The sequence below is a fragment of the Populus nigra genome, chromosome 1 (genome assembly GCF_951802175.1).
Source record: "Populus nigra chromosome 1, ddPopNigr1.1, whole genome shotgun sequence".
NCBI classification, from domain to species: Eukaryota; Viridiplantae; Streptophyta; class Magnoliopsida; order Malpighiales; family Salicaceae; genus Populus; species Populus nigra.
Genome location: NC_084852.1, coordinates 29,265,086 through 29,285,238, shown reverse-complemented (window position 1 = coordinate 29,285,238; position 20,153 = coordinate 29,265,086). Strand labels below are relative to the sequence as shown.

The 20,153-nt window shown below is 34.6% G+C and overlaps 2 protein-coding genes across 5 annotated transcripts; one reads left to right on the top strand and one right to left on the bottom strand.

Moving 5' to 3' along the window:
• The first annotated feature begins 8,551 nt into the window (after positions 1–8,551).
• LOC133669773 (ethylene receptor) lies at positions 8,552–15,213 on the top strand. Of its 4 annotated transcripts, none has more exons than XM_062090065.1 (8): positions 8,552–8,844; positions 9,017–9,155; positions 9,419–10,406; positions 10,838–11,206; positions 11,328–11,594; positions 11,691–11,818; positions 11,969–12,160; positions 14,520–15,213. In XM_062090065.1, exons 3-8 carry the CDS (start codon positions 9,501–9,503, stop codon positions 14,869–14,871), a joined length of 2,214 nt encoding a protein of 737 aa, XP_061946049.1. In that variant the 5' UTR covers positions 8,552–8,844; positions 9,017–9,155; positions 9,419–9,500; the 3' UTR covers positions 14,872–15,213. The 4 variants fall into 4 exon arrangements, with proteins under 4 accessions (XP_061946049.1, XP_061946032.1, XP_061946056.1 ...); XM_062090048.1 differs by having other exon boundaries at positions 8,552–8,893; XM_062090072.1 differs by lacking the exon at positions 9,017–9,155.
• A 511-nt stretch (positions 15,214–15,724) lies between these two features.
• LOC133669794 (protein POST-ILLUMINATION CHLOROPHYLL FLUORESCENCE INCREASE, chloroplastic) lies at positions 15,725–19,906 on the bottom strand. The gene is made up of 8 exons (XM_062090085.1): positions 19,597–19,906; positions 18,858–18,987; positions 18,484–18,568; positions 18,319–18,397; positions 17,950–18,063; positions 17,755–17,867; positions 16,100–16,210; positions 15,725–15,997 (listed from the first exon to the last, which is right to left on the bottom strand). The coding sequence occupies exons 1-8, from the start codon at positions 19,709–19,711 to the stop codon at positions 15,878–15,880; spliced, it is 867 nt and encodes a 288-aa protein (XP_061946069.1). The 5' UTR covers positions 19,712–19,906; the 3' UTR covers positions 15,725–15,877.
• Positions 19,907–20,153: the final 247 nt, after the last annotated feature.

The window sequence follows — 20,153 nt, the reverse complement described above, 5'->3', positions numbered from 1 at the left end:
TTCAACACTCAAGGTGACTACTTCAGTAATTCACCCATAAAGACTTCTCTATGTCAATCCAAGTAAGGCTTCGGGTTTTGGCACCTTGTCAACGATGATGATCGGGATTGCATCTTTGGAGGATCAAATGGCTAACTTGGAAAAACTTATCGAAAGGCTTTCAACTTCACTCAAGGCAAAAGACTACGAGATTATAAAGTTGACGAACAAACTTAAGAGCATGAACAATGAAGGCCAAACTTCGGCTACCAAGGCTTTGCAAGTAGATCAACTAGATTTCCTTGAGGATTCTACAATTAGAGCTACAGGAAATATCTGCAGTATTACTGATGACATCTTCACCATAAATCATGTAAACACTAAAAAAATAAAATAAAAAATGACTCCAATGTCGCTGCCGACTTATGAATTGGCAGCGACACAAGTTACGCTGCAAATTTCTGAATCGGCAGCGACACAGGTTATGTTGCTGATTTCTGAGTCAACGGTGGCTGCATGCGCTAATGAATCCATGTGTTTTATCAAACCTGATAAAATTTAGTCCTTGTCGGTAGAATTGAGGGACTAAATCGGCCAATACTAAACAAAATCTAGGGGACTAAACTGGTTCTGGGGTAACTTAAAGAGGAACAAGGATATGTTGGAACAACCCCCAAACACCCCTAACAAAATTTTATGGGATATAAATATAGGGGGAGAAAAAAAGGTGACTCATCCTCTCCCCCTAGAAACAGCTGCAACTATTGATGCAACTAAACCTCTCTATCTTTAAGAAAAACCAAACCAAACAACCTGCATGCAAGCTCTCTTGAGTGAAAAGTAAGCAGAGAGTTAAGAACAAGAAGAGGAAACCGAAGCCATGAAAGAAGAAAGAGAGTTATAGAGAAGAGTGACAGCCAAAACCATGAGAGAAAAAATAGGCAAGAGGCCAACTGTTATAGCAGAGGAAGGAAGAAAGAAAAAAAAGAAGGGAAGGGGAAATACAGGCCACCAAAACCTACATAAAGATTGTTAAAAACATGGGATAAGTTAGATTTCATCTCTTAGTTAAGTATTACCCCATGGTCTGGACAAAGGAGAAGGGAAAAACTCTAAAGTGAGAGAGAGTGATGTTTTTTTTCCACCATAACTCAAGAACTTGTAATAAAAAGGAACCTAAGTAGAACCTTAAGGACAAAAGAACACTCATACAGACTATGTCACAATAGAAACATGAATGAATTTGAAGTATGGACTAAGGGAAGGCCGACCAATTGAAGAAATAAATAGATGTTGTAAGGAAATGAGTAATTATTGAAATTATAACCTTGTAAAACTTCTAAAAAACATGCTAGAACCAAAACAAAACTATATGTGTATATTAATGTATGGTTTTTACATATAGGATTGGGGGATTTATGTGAAAATGTGATGAAATGAGTGTATGTGCAGTGTTATGACATGGATTAAGCCTAGAGGTGTGCTAGAGCATAAACAAAAATCATACCATGTTAATGTCCTAATTGTTGTGCATGTGATAGATAAACTTGTATATTTATGAATCAAAGTGATTGAGTGCATGAGTAGGACTTGTTATTGAGAACAAAATGGTGTTAAAGATGATGAATGCATGTGAAAAACTTGATAATAATAAGCTACCATGTCCTGCTAAGAAGGTGAAAAACTGGAAATGAGACTAGTGCATGATGTGAAATGAATATTTGGTTATGTTGTTGAGTGACATGATGAAATTTGAAAACATAGAATTCAAGATCATGGTAACATTAGGTTTCAACCTTAAATGAATGATTGAGTTTAATAACTTTGTGATAAATGTAAACGTGAATGGTCTTAATACTTGTCCAAATTCATGTTTGGGTGTGTCAAATAGGGGAAGCCTAACATAAACCTTACATTTAGGCAAAATAGAGATTAAAATCCAAAAATGACTTGGTTGTCGCTGGTGATTTCTAAATCGGCAGTGACTTGGGTTGTGTTGACGGTTTCTGGGTCGGTAACAACTCAGTTTTCACTAGCGATTTCTAAGTCAACACTAAACCATATAAGTTGACGATTTGAACAGCAATTGTAAAACTGTGTTGCGCTGACGATTTCTGAGTCGGCAATGACTCAATTTTCATCAACAATTTCTACTCCAGCCGTAAACTATATGTGCTGATGATTTCAATGTCAACTATGAAACTATGTTGCGTTGATGACTTTTGAGTTGGTAGTGGCTCAATTTTCATCAACGATTTCTAAGTCAACTATAGCTTATATACGTTGACGATTTATGCTAATTTTCATGCCACTAGTGAATCAGTTTTCACTGTCGAATTATGTGTCAACAACGAACCAATGTTTGCTGCTAAATTTTGTGTCGTAAGCGAAGCAACTTTCACTGCCTAAATTCTATGCCACAAGCGAACCAACTTTTACTGTCGATGTTCTGCGATAGACCTCCATAACAAGATTGACTTAAATACTTATAATGATTTCATTGTATGGTTATGTAATATGTGGAATACTATTGTGAATATGGGTATGCTTGAAATATATATGGTGATGAGTTATATGATTACCGAATGCAAATGTATTGATTATGATCATTGATATGTTTAGGTGGTGCGATCGAGATTGGACCTGCGACCGGGCAAGGACACGTGCAGGAGGAACAAGTAAGTGGTTTCCACCTTTTTCTTGTATAATGTTAATGTTCTGAAATGACTTACTTATAGATGATATATTATTGCATTATAGTGAATGTTAACTGACTATGAAATGTTGATTGAGATGCTGATGAATGTTAAATCGACTATAAAATGTTAATTGAGATGCTTATGAATGTTAAACCAACTATAAAATGTTGATTGAATTCTTGATAAATGTTGAAACGATGATGAAATGTTGATTGAATTCTTAATGAATGATGAAATAACGATGAAATATTGACTAAATTATTGATGAATGTAGAAAAGACTATGAAATGTTAATTGTGTTAATGATTAGCTTCGGCTAATGGCATCCTAGATGGATGGCTGGCTGGCATTGATGATTAGCTTCGGCTAATGGCATACTAGATGGATGGCCAGGTTGCGTTGATGATTAGCTTCGGCTAATGACATCCTAGATGGATGGTCGGGTCGTGTTGATGATTAGCTTCGGCTAATGGCATCCTAGAGGGATGATCGGGTTAAGTATGACATTTAGTTTTAACTAATGACATCCTAGTTGGATGGTCAAGTTGATTATGATCATTGGCTTCAGCTAATGGTAACCGAAAGAGATGACAAGTTTGATTTTATGATTAATGTTGGCTAATGGCATTCGAGACAGATGACCAAGTTTGAATTTTATGATTAACTACAGCTAAAAATATCCAAGGTGGATGACCAGGTTAAGGTGAAATAATTAATCCCGATCGATGTTAAACTTCGGCCCCACAACTCCTATGGAGAGGATGAGGCGTGTGAGTGAGAAAAGTACACCTAACAAAATAATAAGAGTTGTACAATGCATATAAGAAGTAAAAAAAAGGAATGTACCCATTCTAAGTTAATAACAAAAAGTAACGATAACGTACTTCTAGTTATTTATTATCATGTTAGATTATTTACAATTCTTATATTCATGTTGTTTTTGTAACAAGGACATCACACAATCAAGGTGTGTGGGAAAGCCAGTTCCACGGGTTCACATGTTTTGAAATGTGCTATGTAATAGTATATCTTAGGTGTTATGTTGAATATTTGCCATTCGGTATTTTTGTAAAGGCTTGTAATGAAAACTATAATGGAACATAGATGTGCGAACATATATATACGATGTTATAAATATATTTACGTGGTATTCTCTTTTATAAGGATGTTGTGTTGTGAAATCACATGAGGATTGTATGAAAGAAAGTACTAGTTGTGTAAAATTGCCGCTTGGCACTCATGTTGATAACGAGACTAGAACATAAATGCAAACTTATGATTATGTCAATATGATGTAATGTAAATGTATGAATATAAAAATATAATATTATGGGCATGTGTATTGACTATTTGTTTTATGGGAATGTTGATTTGTAAAACCTATATTCGTATGATGCCATGATAAGGAAGGGAATCTAATTACTAATTCACAGAATGTCATTGTGTGAAGTATCGAGAACTTAATGAAAAAAAAATTCCATCGATTTTGGCTTTGAAAAAGTTGGGTTATTACAAATCAATAGAACTCATTGAGGAAACCATCATGGATCAAGTAAAAAGCTTGGTCCATCCTTTGTTTTCTTATGCGAAGCTATACACCCAAAGGACTGGCTTGCTAAGGATGCTTCTAAGCTATCAACCACCAAAGTTTCAACAATTCGATGGCGAAGAGAATCTTAAGCAACATGTAGCTCACTTTGTGTAGACTTGCAACAATGCCAGAACTGATGGTGATCTCATGGCAAAATAGTTCATTCGTTCTTTAAAAGGTAATGTCTTCGACTGGTACACTGACTTGGAGTCTAGCTCAATTGATAGTTGGGAGCAATTTTAATGCAAGTTTCTTAACCACTTTTACAAAACTCATCGTGTGATCAACATGATTGAACTCACTAATGCACGTCAATGGAAGGAGGAGCCTGTCATCAACTACATTCATTAGTGGAGAAACCTTAGCCTCTACTGTAGGGATCGACTAATTGAAACATCTATGCTAGATATGTGTATTCAAGGGGTGCATTGAGGACTATGATATATTTTACAATGCATCAAACTAAAGTCTTTTGAAGAATTGGCTATTTGAGCACACGACATGGAACTTGGCATTATTACAGCTGAAAGCTCTTCATTATTGATTAGTACTTAAAAGTGCATTTTTATCAAGGTTTTATATCATCATTTTGCATTTGAAGTATCAATAACTCCTTAACTAAAGCATGTTTTATAATAGCAAGTCTGATACTATAAGATACCTTTAAATGTTTATCTTAAATGCAGGCTTATCACATAAATCAAAGGATTGATTGACGAGTTCAACTACTGAAATTGAGAAGACAAAGAGAGGGTGAAGCTTAGAAAAGAGATGTTGGTTCAGTCCAAACTGGAACACTGTTCAGCTATTGGGTCATATCTGGAGCTGTAGATCTTGGATTTCAATTTGGTTTATATGGCTAGAAAGTTAAGACATAGGCCTAAAACATTCATGCGGAATGCAAGACTCAATTATGCTGTTTTCAAGTCCAAATTGTAGCAACAACGGAGAAGTCTGAATCTGACGTTCAGTGTTTAGCCCATATCTCGAGTTCTAAGAGTCCAAATGCACCGATTTTTTTTTGTTGGAAATCTAAAACAATTTCCTAGAACTTTCATGTGATAAGGCTGTTCAAATTCTGACATTATCAATGACATTTTGTTCAGACAAAAAGATAAGGATTGTCACCAAGTCAAGATGTGGCCACCTACTCAACAATTAGTCATCAAATCAACAGTTCAAAATTTTAGCCTATAAAAGGAGGCATTTGCCATGCATTTACGTATCTTGGTTTTCAGATCAAGATCATACTCTTTATTTCTCTCTTTATATTTTTGTAATGCTTAAGTTTTGTTTATATTAATCTCTTGTTTATGCTTTTTATTTACTTTCCTTTACTCAGTTAACTTATATCTTATTTATGTTCTTATCTTGTTTATTTATGTTTCTCTTATTCATTATGTTTAGCTAAGTTTATTATGTCAAGGTGAAAAGGTTACACTAATGGTGTAAGAATAAGTATAATAAGTATAGTATAAACTCAACATGGACTTTAATGTTTGATACTAACATGTTTTGTATTTGTTATCTTATTCACTCTTAATACTTTGCTTGTTAAATGGTTAATCTAGATTTATGTTGTATAACCTTGGTACAACAAATACTTGGCACTTTCATAGCCCAAACCGTATGGTATAACCGACACCTGTGCTATGAAAGGAACTTGATTTGTTGTTAATATAAGTTATAATCATGAATACCTGACAACATTTACAAGTATTAACATTTTTTGAATAAGATAACTAATGTAATCATGTTAACAATTTATAATCCGATTGGAACCTCCTTTGTGTGTAGTTTCCAGTTGAGTAATAAGAGTTTATACTATACTTATTTGAAATACCATTAGTGGATCCTCTAACCTTGACAATTGTTTTTATCATTGTTTAATCCTTATATCAATATCACATCTCAAAGCTCTCTTCACCTTATTATTATTATTATTATTATTATTATTATTATATAGTTAACCTCCCTGTGGTTTGACCCCGATCTTGCCGGGTTATTTATTACTTTAACACTCCTACACTTGGAAGAAGACATCAATCTTTTGGTCGTGTCAATTACCTATACTGCTACCCAAAAGAAATAAGCCTGAATGTTGTATATTCAGAAAAAGCGTTCTAAATGTCAAGAGAAAGCAATATTTAGTAATTATCTTTGCCACCATAAAGGTACCAACTAGAGTTAAGAGGAGTGATCATGCAACACTGACCAATATTCAAAAAGGTGAAAGGAAAAAGCCATCCATAAAAGAGTGACAAGAAAAAGTGTATCCATTCCCTGAATCAGACATATATAGGATGCTAGATGACTTGCTTAAAGCAAATCTCATCATGTTACCACTTGATCAACCATCCAATAAAGAAGTGTTTTATGCTAAAAGATAAGATAATGAGGCTGCATGAGAATGGTGATATTGTTTTCAATGATGAAATAATCGCTTCTAATATCACAATCATAATGCATTTAGGTCCACACCAATCTCCCCTTACAATAAGTTTTGGATCTTTTGAACCTATAGAACTTGGTGTTATTTTGCCTACGAGCTTCACTATATCCTTAAGTCAAGCTTCACGTATACCCCTTGTATATCGAGTTAGTGACTCAAAGCCTAATTCATCTAGGAGTTGCGACAATGAAGGATGGACTTTAGTCACGCATAGAAGAGGAATGAACAAATGCAAACATATGATAAAGCCAACTATAATAAGAATCTTAATGGTGAAGAAGACGATTGATGAGTCAATGCGTCGAAAGATGCATCGAAAGTTTATATCAGTTAGCGATGAGGTTTTTCCAACTAAAAAATTAAGAAAACCCATTACATTAAATGAGTTCATGCCAATGGAGCTAAGATGATTGTTAAAGTAAGTTAACAAAAATTATCAAAATAATATGTCTATATTTTGTGTGATTGAAAGCTAACAAAATCATAAATGTGATAAAATCATGTTCAAAATATATTTAAAAATCTTAATAATAAAAAACCAGTTTCAATCAATTTTTTATGAATAATTTATTATTAGTATAATCATTTTCAAATTAGATACATAATAATTGAAAAACAAAAATTTTAAATTCCAATAAAAATTATAATATTATTTAAAAACCAAATTAAAACTGAAAAATTAGTGAATTCGGTAATTTTTTTTATAGTATCAAATAAAAAAAGAAGAAGAAAAAAAACATTAAAAGGTCAGGCCTAACACCTACATAGCAGTAGTGGGTCAAGTGTGCATGCCTAACCCTGCTTTATTTTTTTATTCCCCGATTTATTTTTTTTATAAAAAAAGTCTATCATAATGCAAATTATATTTGTATTCTTCAACGCTTGAACTCGCGTGCTTTAACTTGTCATGTTTGCTAACTAACTTAGTTACCACATAAAATTATTATAAAACAATTAAAAAAATATATATTAAAGTAAAGCAGAATCCAATTCCTTTAAAGTATTTAGATAATAATTAATACAACATAAATATATAATCAGGTAAAAAACCTACTTTCTAAAATAAATTTAAAATAATTAAAAATGAAAGTTAATTTTAACACATGGCTCTTTCTCATTGGCTGTGCCATTGAGTTAAGACTTGGGTTCACTTTATATTTTTTTTAAAATAAATTATCAAGTAAATAATTAAAGCTATTAAATATTTTATTTATTTTCTTCTTTGGTATTTTCTTTCTATTTACGCGCTACATATTGGGTTGGAAGACCTTTTGCTATCTTGTGTGGTAATTTTTTTATTTAATTTATAATGTCTTTAAATATTATTAATTAAAATTCTTTTCTAGAGTAGTTAAGAATACTATTTAAGATAATGATCTACGAGGATATAATTATTTTGTGATAAAACAAGTACTTATATAATATACAATATATATTGTATGAGTATGCATGGATTGAACTGCCTTCGAAGTAAATCCTGCGATGACGTGCAATGAGATCATTGGAAGAAGACAGAATCTAGCGTGAGATTCAATGAACCTATTTTTAATAAATACCCAAACAAAGAGCTTATATTAAAATAATGAGGTCATCTATTTTGAAAAAATTAGGCATAAGAAAAAAATATTTTTCAGTTTAAAAAAAAAATATTCTCATATATAATTTTATTTACCCGGAGAATTGACTCTTAAATATTAAATCTTTGTAAGTAGAATAATTTTAAAAAGTAGGAAAAAATCCTTTTATTTTTATTAAAAAAAGCTTAAAATCTTGCTTTTCTGATTCTATTTTTTCTCGTAATAAAATTAGTTAAAAAAACAAAGGAAGCTGCAGCGGCATATGGCGCGGCTCCCTTTTCTGCAAAATATAGAGACCAAGACGACGTCGCTTTCGTTTCCAGCTCTAAGTTGCCAAAACTTTCCACTCTCAGGTCTTAGAAAGTCCAAAGTTAATGCTGCACACCGAACCACCACCTTTCCAAGAGAGAATCAAATCTCTCTCGCAACCCGATAACGACCACAGAGAAGGAAGCAAAGTCTACGACGGCGTAGGAGGGGCCAACCGGAGGGATGTCTCCCACGTCGACATAACACAAGAAATTGGATTTCTCGGATTCTATTGTGGTCAGTTACCCTCTAATCCTAGAAATTGGATTTCTCGGATTCTATTGTGGTCAGTTACCCTCTAATCCTATTCTTTTTTAAGATTTTGAAATTAGGGTTTACCTGTTGCAGAAACATAGAATTGATTTGATTTGACTTGCTAATTGAGTTTTTATTTGTTTGTCTGGGATAGGTTTTAAACTGGTGGATTGAGTTAGTGAGAGTACATCATTTACTCAACTTGTCCTCATCCTTGAAATACTTATTCCAAGCATAAATGCGCGAGAGAAAGAGGGAGAGAGAAGGGCGTTAGTGAGATTAATTCTTAACGGGTCAGTTCCGAGGCAAATCTCTAATTTTAATTGGTTGTAGAATTCATTTATGTTGCTTACAGCTTTCCAAACGCTAGAACTGGGTAAATGGTGTTGAAATGATTTCATTTCTACTCAAATCTTAAGTTTCCATACAGCTTGCTAGGAAATGAAATCTGAATTTTGCAATTAGAGTTTCAGTTCTTAGAAATTGATGCTTAGATTCTTCATTTCCTTTTCTTTTTATCAATATTTGTGTAATTGAGAATTTTGTGTTATTTCAGGCATGTGAAAAGAGGAATTTTTGTTGCAATTGAGGGTGTGGTGGGGTTAAAATTTCTCAATTAAAGAGAAAATTCCCTAAAGATGGAGTCTTGCAATTGTATTGAACCACAATGGCCAGCTGAGGAGCTGCTGATGAAGTATCAATATATATCGGATTTCTTCATTGCACTAGCCTATTTCTCTATCCCTTTAGAGCTCATTTACTTTGTTAAGAAATCTGCTGTCTTTCCTTATAGATGGGTGCTTGTCCAGTTTGGTGCTTTCATAGTTCTTTGTGGTGCAACTCACCTTATTAACTTATGGACTTTTAGTATGCATTCACGAACTGTGGCAGTTGTGATGACCACAGCCAAAGTTTTGACTGCTGCTGTGTCTTGTGCCACTGCGCTTATGCTTGTGCATATTATTCCTGATCTTTTGAGTGTTAAGACTAGAGAGGTGTTTTTGAAAAATAAAGCTGCGGAGCTAGATAGAGAGATGGGTCTGATCCGTACACAAGAGGAGACTGGTCGGCATGTGAGGATGTTGACTCATGAAATCAGAAGCACTCTTGACAGACATACCATATTAAAGACTACTCTTGTTGAGTTGGGCAGGACACTGGCATTGGAAGAATGTACCCTGTGGATGCCAACTCGTACTGGGTTGGAGCTTCAACTTTCCTACACTCTTCGTCAGCAGAACCCTGTTGGATATACCGTTCCTATCCAGCTTCCAGTGATTAATCAAGTATTCAGCAGTAACCGTGCTATGAAAATTTCGCCAAATTCTCCAGTGGCTAGACTACGGCCTCTTTCTGCAAAATATATGCCTGGAGAGGTGGTTGCTGTTCGTGTCCCACTCCTCCATCTTTCTAATTTCCAAATTAATGACTGGCCTGAACTTTCTACCAGACGCTATGCTTTGATGGTTTTAATGCTTCCATCAGATAGTGCAAGGCAGTGGCATGTTCATGAGTTGGAGCTTGTTGAAGTAGTTGCCGATCAGGTTTAAATTTTCTTATTTGTCTAACTTTTCATGGTTACATAATCACCTTTCCTTTTCCATTTTTCTAGGAAATTGCTAAATGGAATCTCCACATTGCATTGCACTTGCATCTGCTTCACTTCTTATAGCTTTGCATAGATTGAGTTTCCAAAGGGTGCCCTCCAAGAAGGATTTTCAAATCTCATTTAAACCAAAAAGAAATATAGTTCATCAGATCAATGTTGCTGCTATGTTTTCCATCAAATGCTAGAAAAGCATTCACAGCTTGTCATTGAGTGCTTAATTTGAACAAAGTAAATGAAAAGAGACATGCGAACACTGGTGCCTTGCCATTTGTTAACACTAGAAAGTAATTTGCAGCTTGCACCATACCATCTAAAGAATGATAGCCTCAATTTGTTTCTAACTTATAAATTTTGTGGTCAAACCAGGTGGCTGTTGCTCTGTCACATGCTGCTATCTTAGAAGAATCAATGAGAGCAAGGGACCTTCTTATGGAGCAGAATGTTGCTCTTGATCATGCCAGGAGAGAAGCGGAAACAGCAATTCGTGCTCGCAATGATTTCTTGGCAGTTATGAACCATGAGATGAGAACTCCAATGCATGCAGTTATTGCACTTTCCTCCTTGCTGCAGGAAACTGAACTGACACCTGAGCAGCGTCTAATGGTTGAGACAATTCTTAGAAGTAGTAACCTTCTGGCTACTCTTATAAATGATGTATTAGATCTTTCAAGGCTCGAAGATGGCAGCCTTCGACTTGACTTAGGAAGTTTTAATCTTCATGCAGTATTCAAGGAGGTAAGATATCTGTCATCTTACCAAATTTTTCAGATTGTACTGTAAATATTAGTTACATAGAATTCATAAAACTTTTGTTGGATTTGGGTTGGTGAATATGATGCTTATTTCCCCATTGCAGGTTCTTAATTTGATCAAGCCTATCGCATCTGTTAAAAAGTTGCCTGTAACCTTAAATTTAGCTCCAGATTTGCCAGAATATGCCATTGGTGATGAAAAGCGACTAATGCAAACTATTTTAAATGTTGTTGGTAATGCTGTGAAGTTCTCAAAAGAGGGAAGCATCTCAATCACTGCATTTGTTGCAAAATCAGAATCTTTAAGAGACAGTCGAGCTCCTGACTTTTTTCCAGTGCCAAGTGATAATCACTTTTATTTGCGTGTACAGGTTAATTCCTCTGATGCTCAATTAAGATCTCTTTCCTAGCAAGGGTGAATTTTCTGTTCTAGGGGTTGGTTATGAATAGATTTTATGTTGGTATAGGTAAAAGATGCAGGACAAGGAATTAACCCTCCAGATATTCCCAAGTTATTTACAAAATTTGCACATGCTCAAACTTTGGCAACCAAAAATTCCAGTGGCAGTGGACTTGGCCTTGCAATTTGTAAGAGGTAATTCATTTTGGTTGTTTTTATAGACACAATTTTGTATTAGAGCATGAAGTGACTTTCATTAGACATTTTATACTGTGGTTTGACTTTCTCAATTCTACTGCCATTGAAGTTCACTATTATATCTAAATCTTGTATGTTTGTGATCAGGTTTGTAAATCTTATGGAGGGACATATTTGGATTGAAAGTGAAGGTCTAGGCAAGGGATGCATGGCTATCTTCATTGTAAAGCTTGGGATTCCTGAGAACACAAGTGAATCTAAGAACCCATTCCTACCTAAAGCAAATCATGGACAGACAACTTTTCCAGGACTCAAAGTTCTTGTCTTGGATGATAATGGGTCAGTAAAATTGCAACTTAATCATTCTTAGTATGTCAATTTCAAGTTTATGCCACGCTACCTTCTAAAGAATTTAATTATAATTAGGGTGGGGTGGGATGAATAGAGTCAAGTACAAAACAGAGGTTTGCATTTGTGGGCACTGTGATGGTTAAAATAGTAAACACAAAATTCTCGTTAAAAAAAGTATACTAGGATGGGTACAAAGATATGAAACAAAATAAGAAAGAAGAGTCAAGAAAATTGTTATATGGTAGGGTGATAAAAGGGAGTTTGGAATAAAGGATGTCATCTTCATCCAAGAGAATAAAAACAACATCAATCCAGCCAAGGATGACAACTCAATTGGAAATTTGAAATCATAGGGGAAGCCCCAGAAGCAGAACAATACGAGGATTTTTTTTTTTTAAATAACCCACTCTATCTGAAATCAGCATTTTTTATAGTCAAACACAACTGTCAGCAAAATCAGACAATGTCATAAAGTTTCCTACAAACTCTTAAACCCGGTTAGAAGGAAATATTCCAAACTTTTCGGACAAATAGTGGCTTGCAAAAGATTCTAAATTTCTAACGGTCCTATTCAACAGGCTTTATCAAGTGAGCAGTGCCAAAACAGATTACTTTTAAGTGTGCTTCTATAAAGCACATGACGTTCACATCAAGAGATAATGCCAGAGATAATGCTTTATTTGTTCAATCATTATTAGTTTATAGAGTTCAGAATTCAAAGAGAGAACTTTAAATTTCTTTAGCTTTCCACTGTTTGTTCATGAACAAGAAAAGAAAAAAAAGACTGGGGAAGGAATCTAAATCAATTGAAATTAATGAATCTTGCAATATAGATACTGATTGGAGGATGTTTAATTTTTTTTTACGCGAACCGGTAAGAATCCTAGAATCCACAAATGTGAAAGAACTCGACCTAAGAAAGCAAAAATCAGATTAAAAAAAACCAAACCCAATAATGACCTAAAACAAGGAATCGAAGTTATTAGATAAAAACTCAAATACTAAATAAATTATCTAGGCTGCCGCATGTTGTCCCAAAAAGAGTTGCGGAAAACAACAACCCTTGTTTAATTAATGCTGTTGTCGACTATGAAGAATTAAGGAATCAAAGAATTACTGTTGTTGCCACATGTCCCAAAAAAGGCTGCCGACTTTTTTAATATTCTTGCAAAATAATAATTCCAATCCCGCCACCTGTGTACTTGTAAAATAAGGATACCTTGCTAATTAATTCCCTAATTCTGCTGCTTCTAATGTCCCTGTAGAATAAAGAAGCTGTCTTGCCTGTAGGAAATCTATAAACCAAAAGGAAAGATAATCCTAAACCAATTTGGAAAATCATGCAATTTTTGCATGGTAGCTTCTAGGCTTTTTCGTAGGGCCTTCTCAAAGTCTGATCATTATGAAATCTTAATCCTATATAAACAAGGTCTTTTGAATCTTCTAGTAAAATCTCACCTCGAACCAACGGTCGGATTAAAAGTTATTCTTGTTAGTGTAAAACTGTGCATTAGAAAAAAAAAAAAAGAAGCTCAAAACCACTTTTCCATGTCGAACTCTTACATGAATCACATTAATCAAGGCTTGATCACCTCTCGCTGAAATCTTGAAGCTTGCCTTGACTCAAATATATTGAATTAGCCAATTGAAAGTTTCTTTAATTTTCTTGGCCCTCGACCTTGCAATTGCCCAATCAGCACCTCTAATAGATTCTATCAAGGTGCTTATTGGTTCTCATCATTTTTAGTCAAATCAAATACCACCTTCTCCAGACCCATCAAAATTCTTTAAAGTAAGTGAGACTTATTGAAACATTAAGGGAAGGTGTATAATAAAAAATGGTGTATTGGGAAGGGGCCTTGACTTGAGAGGATTAAGGCAACTGAGTTAGGTGGGAAAGTAGCAGTGTCTAAAATGAGACAACTATATTTGATTGAAGAGTCTCTGGAGGATTAATATGATAGGTCCAATTGCCACGTACATGGAACAAGTGCACAAAAAGCAGCCTCTTTATTCTTTAATGTTTTTGGGCATGCGTGTTCTTGTTTAACAAGACTCCATTGCTGGTTTGGCCGGTAATTATGTGGTTGAAGTGCTAACTTTTCCCATATTATGTAAGGTATATTGAGTTCTAATTTATAGGATGGGTATAAAAGTGGCTATGTCCCTCAGCCCTTCAACAGACATAGGTCAACATGAACCATTGAAATTAAGAGTCAAGTTGAATTTAAATAAAGACTGGGTTGAATTTATGTCTTGTATCTTTTTGTTGGACATAGTTTTGAGAGTTTAGCAGAACAAACCATGAAGCATGTAAGAGAATGCCAAACTTGTTTGTGGCTTACAGGGTTAGCAGGATGGTGACCAAGGAACTTCTTGTTCACCTGGGGTGCGATGTGACAACTGCAAGTTCAAGAGATGAGTGCCTACATGTGGTTTCTCAAGAGCACAAGGTAGTGTGTATGGATGCGGGCATGCCTGATGGTTTTGAAGCTGCTGTCCGTTTGCATGAGAAATTTACTAAACGGCACGAAAGGCCGCTAATAGTGGCACTTACTGGAAACACAGACAAAGTGACCAAGGAGAACTGCATGAGGGTCGGTATGGATGGTGTTATACTGAAACCTGTTTCTGTTGACAAGATGAGGAGTGTTTTATCAGAGCTCCTTGAGCATCGGGTTCTGTTTGAAGCAATGTAAGTGGTGGTGGTAGAAAAAAGCACTAATTGGAGAGAAGCAAAACATGCAAGTCATCTTCTGCCTTTTTTTGCGTGTACATGCCATAACAGTATCGCATCAATGCAGTGAAATGGAGCCCTGGCAAAAACAATTCCAACGCGTCATTGCTAAAAGCTAGTTCATGTAATCATTCTGTGCATCTACATGTAAAATCCGGGCAGAAAAAACAGTCCCGGATTTGGGGAAATCTGAGTGTCCTTGAAAATGATTTTTTTTGTTGTCGTCGATAATTTGTGAAACAAACTGGTATCATATAATCAAATTTCATTTTTAAGGCATAAATATCATTTGACATCTTTGGTATATGGTGTATTTATTAATGATCATTTCTTCTTTTTTGAAAAGATAATAATGCTTGAGACCTGTAATGCCTCTGACTTTCCTATTTTTGTTTTTGAATGCACGCTGCAGTGTGGCGTGTTTTTCCTTTCTCATGAGCATGAAATAACTAAGCCTGTGCAATATAACAAAAGTAAAGAGGAAAAAATAATGGACAGTTTTTTTCTATAGGAACGACCATGGAGTTTATAATATTTTTTTGGGAGTCGCTTTTCTACGAGCTGACACAGCCACTTTTCTGAAACAAATAAAATCTAAAAATTCCATTCACTTTGTCCTGTAAAAATAATTACTTCATACTTGCAGCCTGAGACTCTGTGCTGAAAGAGGCTCGTTTCATTTTAGGTTGCCAAACTGAAAGTCGATCCACACCTTCCCTTTGAAGCATAGCTTCAAACTGGAATGTTGCCTTCAAATTACTATCAGGATGTGCACTATACTGGAGATGTTGTCATCATCAAGGGAACTGGAGATGTTTCATATAGACCTCGCTCAAAGCAAGCAGTTTTACTTGAGCAAGTAGTAATTTCATTAGTATATTTGGCATTATGTATGAGGAAGGCCTTAGGTATACAGTAAATGTATATGGTATTTACATCAACATCAAAGGGGTATTGCCAGGCTACTGCTAATCTTCCATGTCAGAATCAATTGGGCAGGATCCATCATCCACATTGGCAAGGGGGTTATATAAATGCGAGCTAGGATCCATGCATCCTGAGACTAGATCAAGATCGCAACGATCACCCTGCAAGAAAGTTTCATTTGTGAAATTAAAAGTCAATTTCTCATATTTCAAGAAAAATGGAAGCAAGGAAACCGAGACAGATGAAACAATGAATACACTTACCCCTTCAATGGATAAGTTGCCGATCATAGCACATCTCGTAACAATGATATCTGTATCCGGAAAAATTGCTTTTTCGCACGCACCTTCTTTACTCAACTCTTCTGCCAGGCCCTGTCAAAATGGAAACGTCTTTTGTTTGTTCCTTTTATCTCAATTTGTGGCTAAATTGGTCAGAATTGAATCACTTATTTAACATGTTATAAGCAATGTCAAAATGAGCAAAGTCTTCTAGTTTTAGGCAAATAATCTCCCAGCTTTCTTATATATTCTGGTATAAGGAAACCTGGAAATTTGATGTTTTCGGATGCAAAGTACCCAAGGATTTGTTGTACCAACAACACTAAGATGTCATAGCATTCCAAACAACCAGATATTACAATTGATTTAAGCACCAAAACTTTCCAAAATAAATAAATGAGGGAGCATTATTAAAGTACTTAGAAGTGACAATTGGACTAATTACAAGGTTTAAAAATAAAAAAGATCAAAGAGAAATTATTTAAGTTGATTCATGATATTTGGGTCAACAAATTGCATATCTACTAGACTAGACTTTCATGTAATGTTTGAACCAGATTTAAAGCTATAAGTAAAGTTTTATTGCGATTCTAGCTGAGATAAAAACTATATATCTTAAACTTTTCATCCAAATATGATAGGTTTATTAACTCATTTAGATATGAGAGAACGATGTGTTTGAAGTCAAACTTAAAATTTGCTGGCAAACAAGGAAAGTCGGAAAATTACTATTTTCATCATGATTTGTGTATTTTTACAAGGTAAGGATTTAATTACATGTGAAATCCTTATTTTGTAAGAATTTTTTATTTTCCAAGAAGATCAATTAGGCAACAATCCTTATTTTAGAAAGATTTTTTATACAACAACAATCCTTATTATTTAAGGACATTAGAGGGTGTTTTGAGTTTATTTTTTCCAATGCATATTTTTACACTAATAAATATAACTTTTAATCTGACCATTGAATTTTATTAAAATTTTTTTTAAAGATTCTAAAGGTTTTGTTTTTTATAGGGTTAAAATATTGTAACGATCAGATATCAAGAAAGCCTTACAATAAGATTTAAAAGTTACTATACGAGATTTGTATTATTTTTTTAGTTAGTTTAAGATTCTTTTTTTTATTTGAATTAATACTTTTTTTTATTATTTTTCTAACTTTATTTAGAATGTTTTTATTTAAGGGTTATTTAGCTTGTATGTAGTTTTTTTATTTTTCAAATTGCTTATTATTTATGAATAATATTTTGTGAGTAGCCAGATTATGCATATTCTTGATTCTTCATTGAAATCTTTATGACTTATAAAAAAATTAAATGTTTTTGTAATATTTTGCCTTATACATCTAGTTTTTGATTCTTTATGATTAAAGTATTGGATTTTTCATTCAATAACTTGGATTTTTCAATTCAAGATAATCTTTGGATGGAGATTTTATGATATTAGCTTAAAATGCATATGCTTTGTGATAAATGAATAAAACAGTCCGTGCATGTATCAATGAAGTTCATGTATCAATTACCTTCTCTTTTCTTATCATTCATGGTTGTCACGTTTGGGATTGACACCTAGTTATTACAAAGCTTGAGGAAATTCTCAAGGGATATATCAAAACTTTGTTTATGTGTTAGTACCTCGTTGAAGAATTCGATGGGCTTGTTTCGCCAGCCATTGTGAACTTGAAACTGCAGCCTGTAAGGACCATCCCAGTCAACTCCATTTGTGAACGAGAATATCAAGTTCACAGCTGCAAAAAAATACGAGAGTTTCTTACAAGGAATTAAATGTCCCATAAAGCAATAAAATTGTGACAATGGTACCAACCATACCATGCCTAGGAACGCATATCTGGATGGTGTAAAATGGAGGATCAGCCTTCCCTCTAACTTTCCTCAGCATTGCCCTTGGCTCACCACCACACATGATGGGCTGATTAAAACCTCCTGCAAAGTGAGGGGTTGGAGATTGATTAAACAATACTTGATATCTTGAGGAAGGTGGAACCACCGAGCACTCCTTGTATGCCGAGCAGAGCACCACCATTGAAATGTAAATTCTTCTGGTATTTGAAATTATGCATGATATCGTTATGTTCAAAGTGCTTTAATCTGATGCTCTATGACATTCCAAGGGTAGCAAGTTATTACTTGTGGAAATTTTACAGACCCTTTACTGACATGAGTTGAATAACAAATTACCATTAAAAGCAATCCCAAATTCTTCGTTTGGAACAAGCTTGTTTGCAGCTGGATTGTAGAAAAGCTTTAGGTTTTCCCCCTGTCAATTGATTTCAAGTTCAACATCATTGAAAGACTAGCACTACCTTCAAAAGAGAGAGAAGAATCCTGTAAGCGCTAACTCACAGAAGATGGAGGGAGGCCGTTCATGGTTTTCCAGAAGACAGGAGCACTTCCAAGTTCAAACATGGCCCATGTAGGACGTGCATACCTGGAAAGAAGTGACTACAGAATTAGATGAACATTACGATTCTGCTCTTTGAAAAGGAAATGATAACAAAAAAGCTGCTTTTGCAATAGAAAATTAAGCCTAATGGTATGACTGTAATATTTGCTGTATCCTTTTTTTATGCTGGTTTGCTTCTTTCTCGTACCCGCTCTACAAGAACGTGTAAGTATTGGAATGGGAAAAACTTCCTTTATGAACAGAACTGTGAGGTAGAGCCCTCTACACAAGTAAGAAAAAATCCTATTAAATGGAAGGAAGAGGAAATTCATACTCCTTAACTTCCTCCATTGAAGGCGTGGCAACAGTAACAGCAGCTGCAGCAATCACTTTCCTACCAATCTTAACTGTTCTTTTCTTCTTAGTAGTGCTCCGTTGCAAAGAAGAACCGATGAAAGAACTAGCTGCAATAAGAAACATAAAAATGTCAAGCTTTTTGAAGCTTAAGGTCAAAACTCGTTGCTGTACTTGTACTTGTGATGGAGATAGAACACAGACGGAGCAGCTTAGTAAAAAAAGATCAACGCACGAGGATTTTGAAAGCAAAAGCGCCTTAAAACAATATTACAGATGAAAACACAGTGCAGTCACGGATAACCATAGCCATTCAAGATTAAAATCGGGGAAAAAGGAAAACAGCCAATTTTTTTACAAACCAAAATCCAGTCAAGCCATTCAAGTCTGATGGTAAAGTACAAGATTCATGGTATTCACCATATACTCTCATTCATAAAGTTAACAAGCAGTCTCCAGTGATGATAAACAACTTAGAGCTCTTGGAACTACCTAGCAACTTGTTTGTCAATCGTTTTCAATCGTTTTCTTGATGAAATTAAAGTAATTGTCAGTGGTTCCATCCATTCTTACCTTACCATTTCTTCCTAGTAATTACTTTGCATACATGTCATTAATAAGTCATGAGTTCAAGTATATTAGAAATCACACTACAAAATTCTCTAGGATTCTAACAAGAATAAAATAAGAAAGTAACAAGGTTTTGAAGAAACACTCACCAAGAGTGTTCGAGACGGATGGATTAGCATTATTAATATTAGCAGGAGTAATTGGCCTCGTGAAGACACGAGGTTGTGTCGAAATTTGAAAGATAGATGCACCCGTTGCTGCCATTTTAGTTGATTCTGCTTTAACTATCAAGACAGCAAAGAATAAAAAAAGAGAGGAAATAGCTTGAACCTATTAGTTATGAGACAGAGTATGAGATAAGGAGAGATATAGAAGGAGAGGCAGCCACAAGCACCAATTTTCCAAGGAAATATCTTTACAAACACACAAAGTAAGTGCATGGAAATAGACAAAAAGCAAGCAACGACCATATATTCTGCTTACACATATATCTATATCTATGATTTTTGTCAACCCTTCCCAAGTCCCAAATCTGAACACAACCCTTTTAGCTGTGCCCCACACCCTCCTTTCTTCGCATTCAGCGTAAATATTTATTTCCTTTTGCCCAATTAAAACCACAAAAAGTGCATTTATCTATAAATAACCAAAACTTGCCCAAAAAAAAAAAAAAATTAAATAAACGCCATTACATTCACCCTCTCTC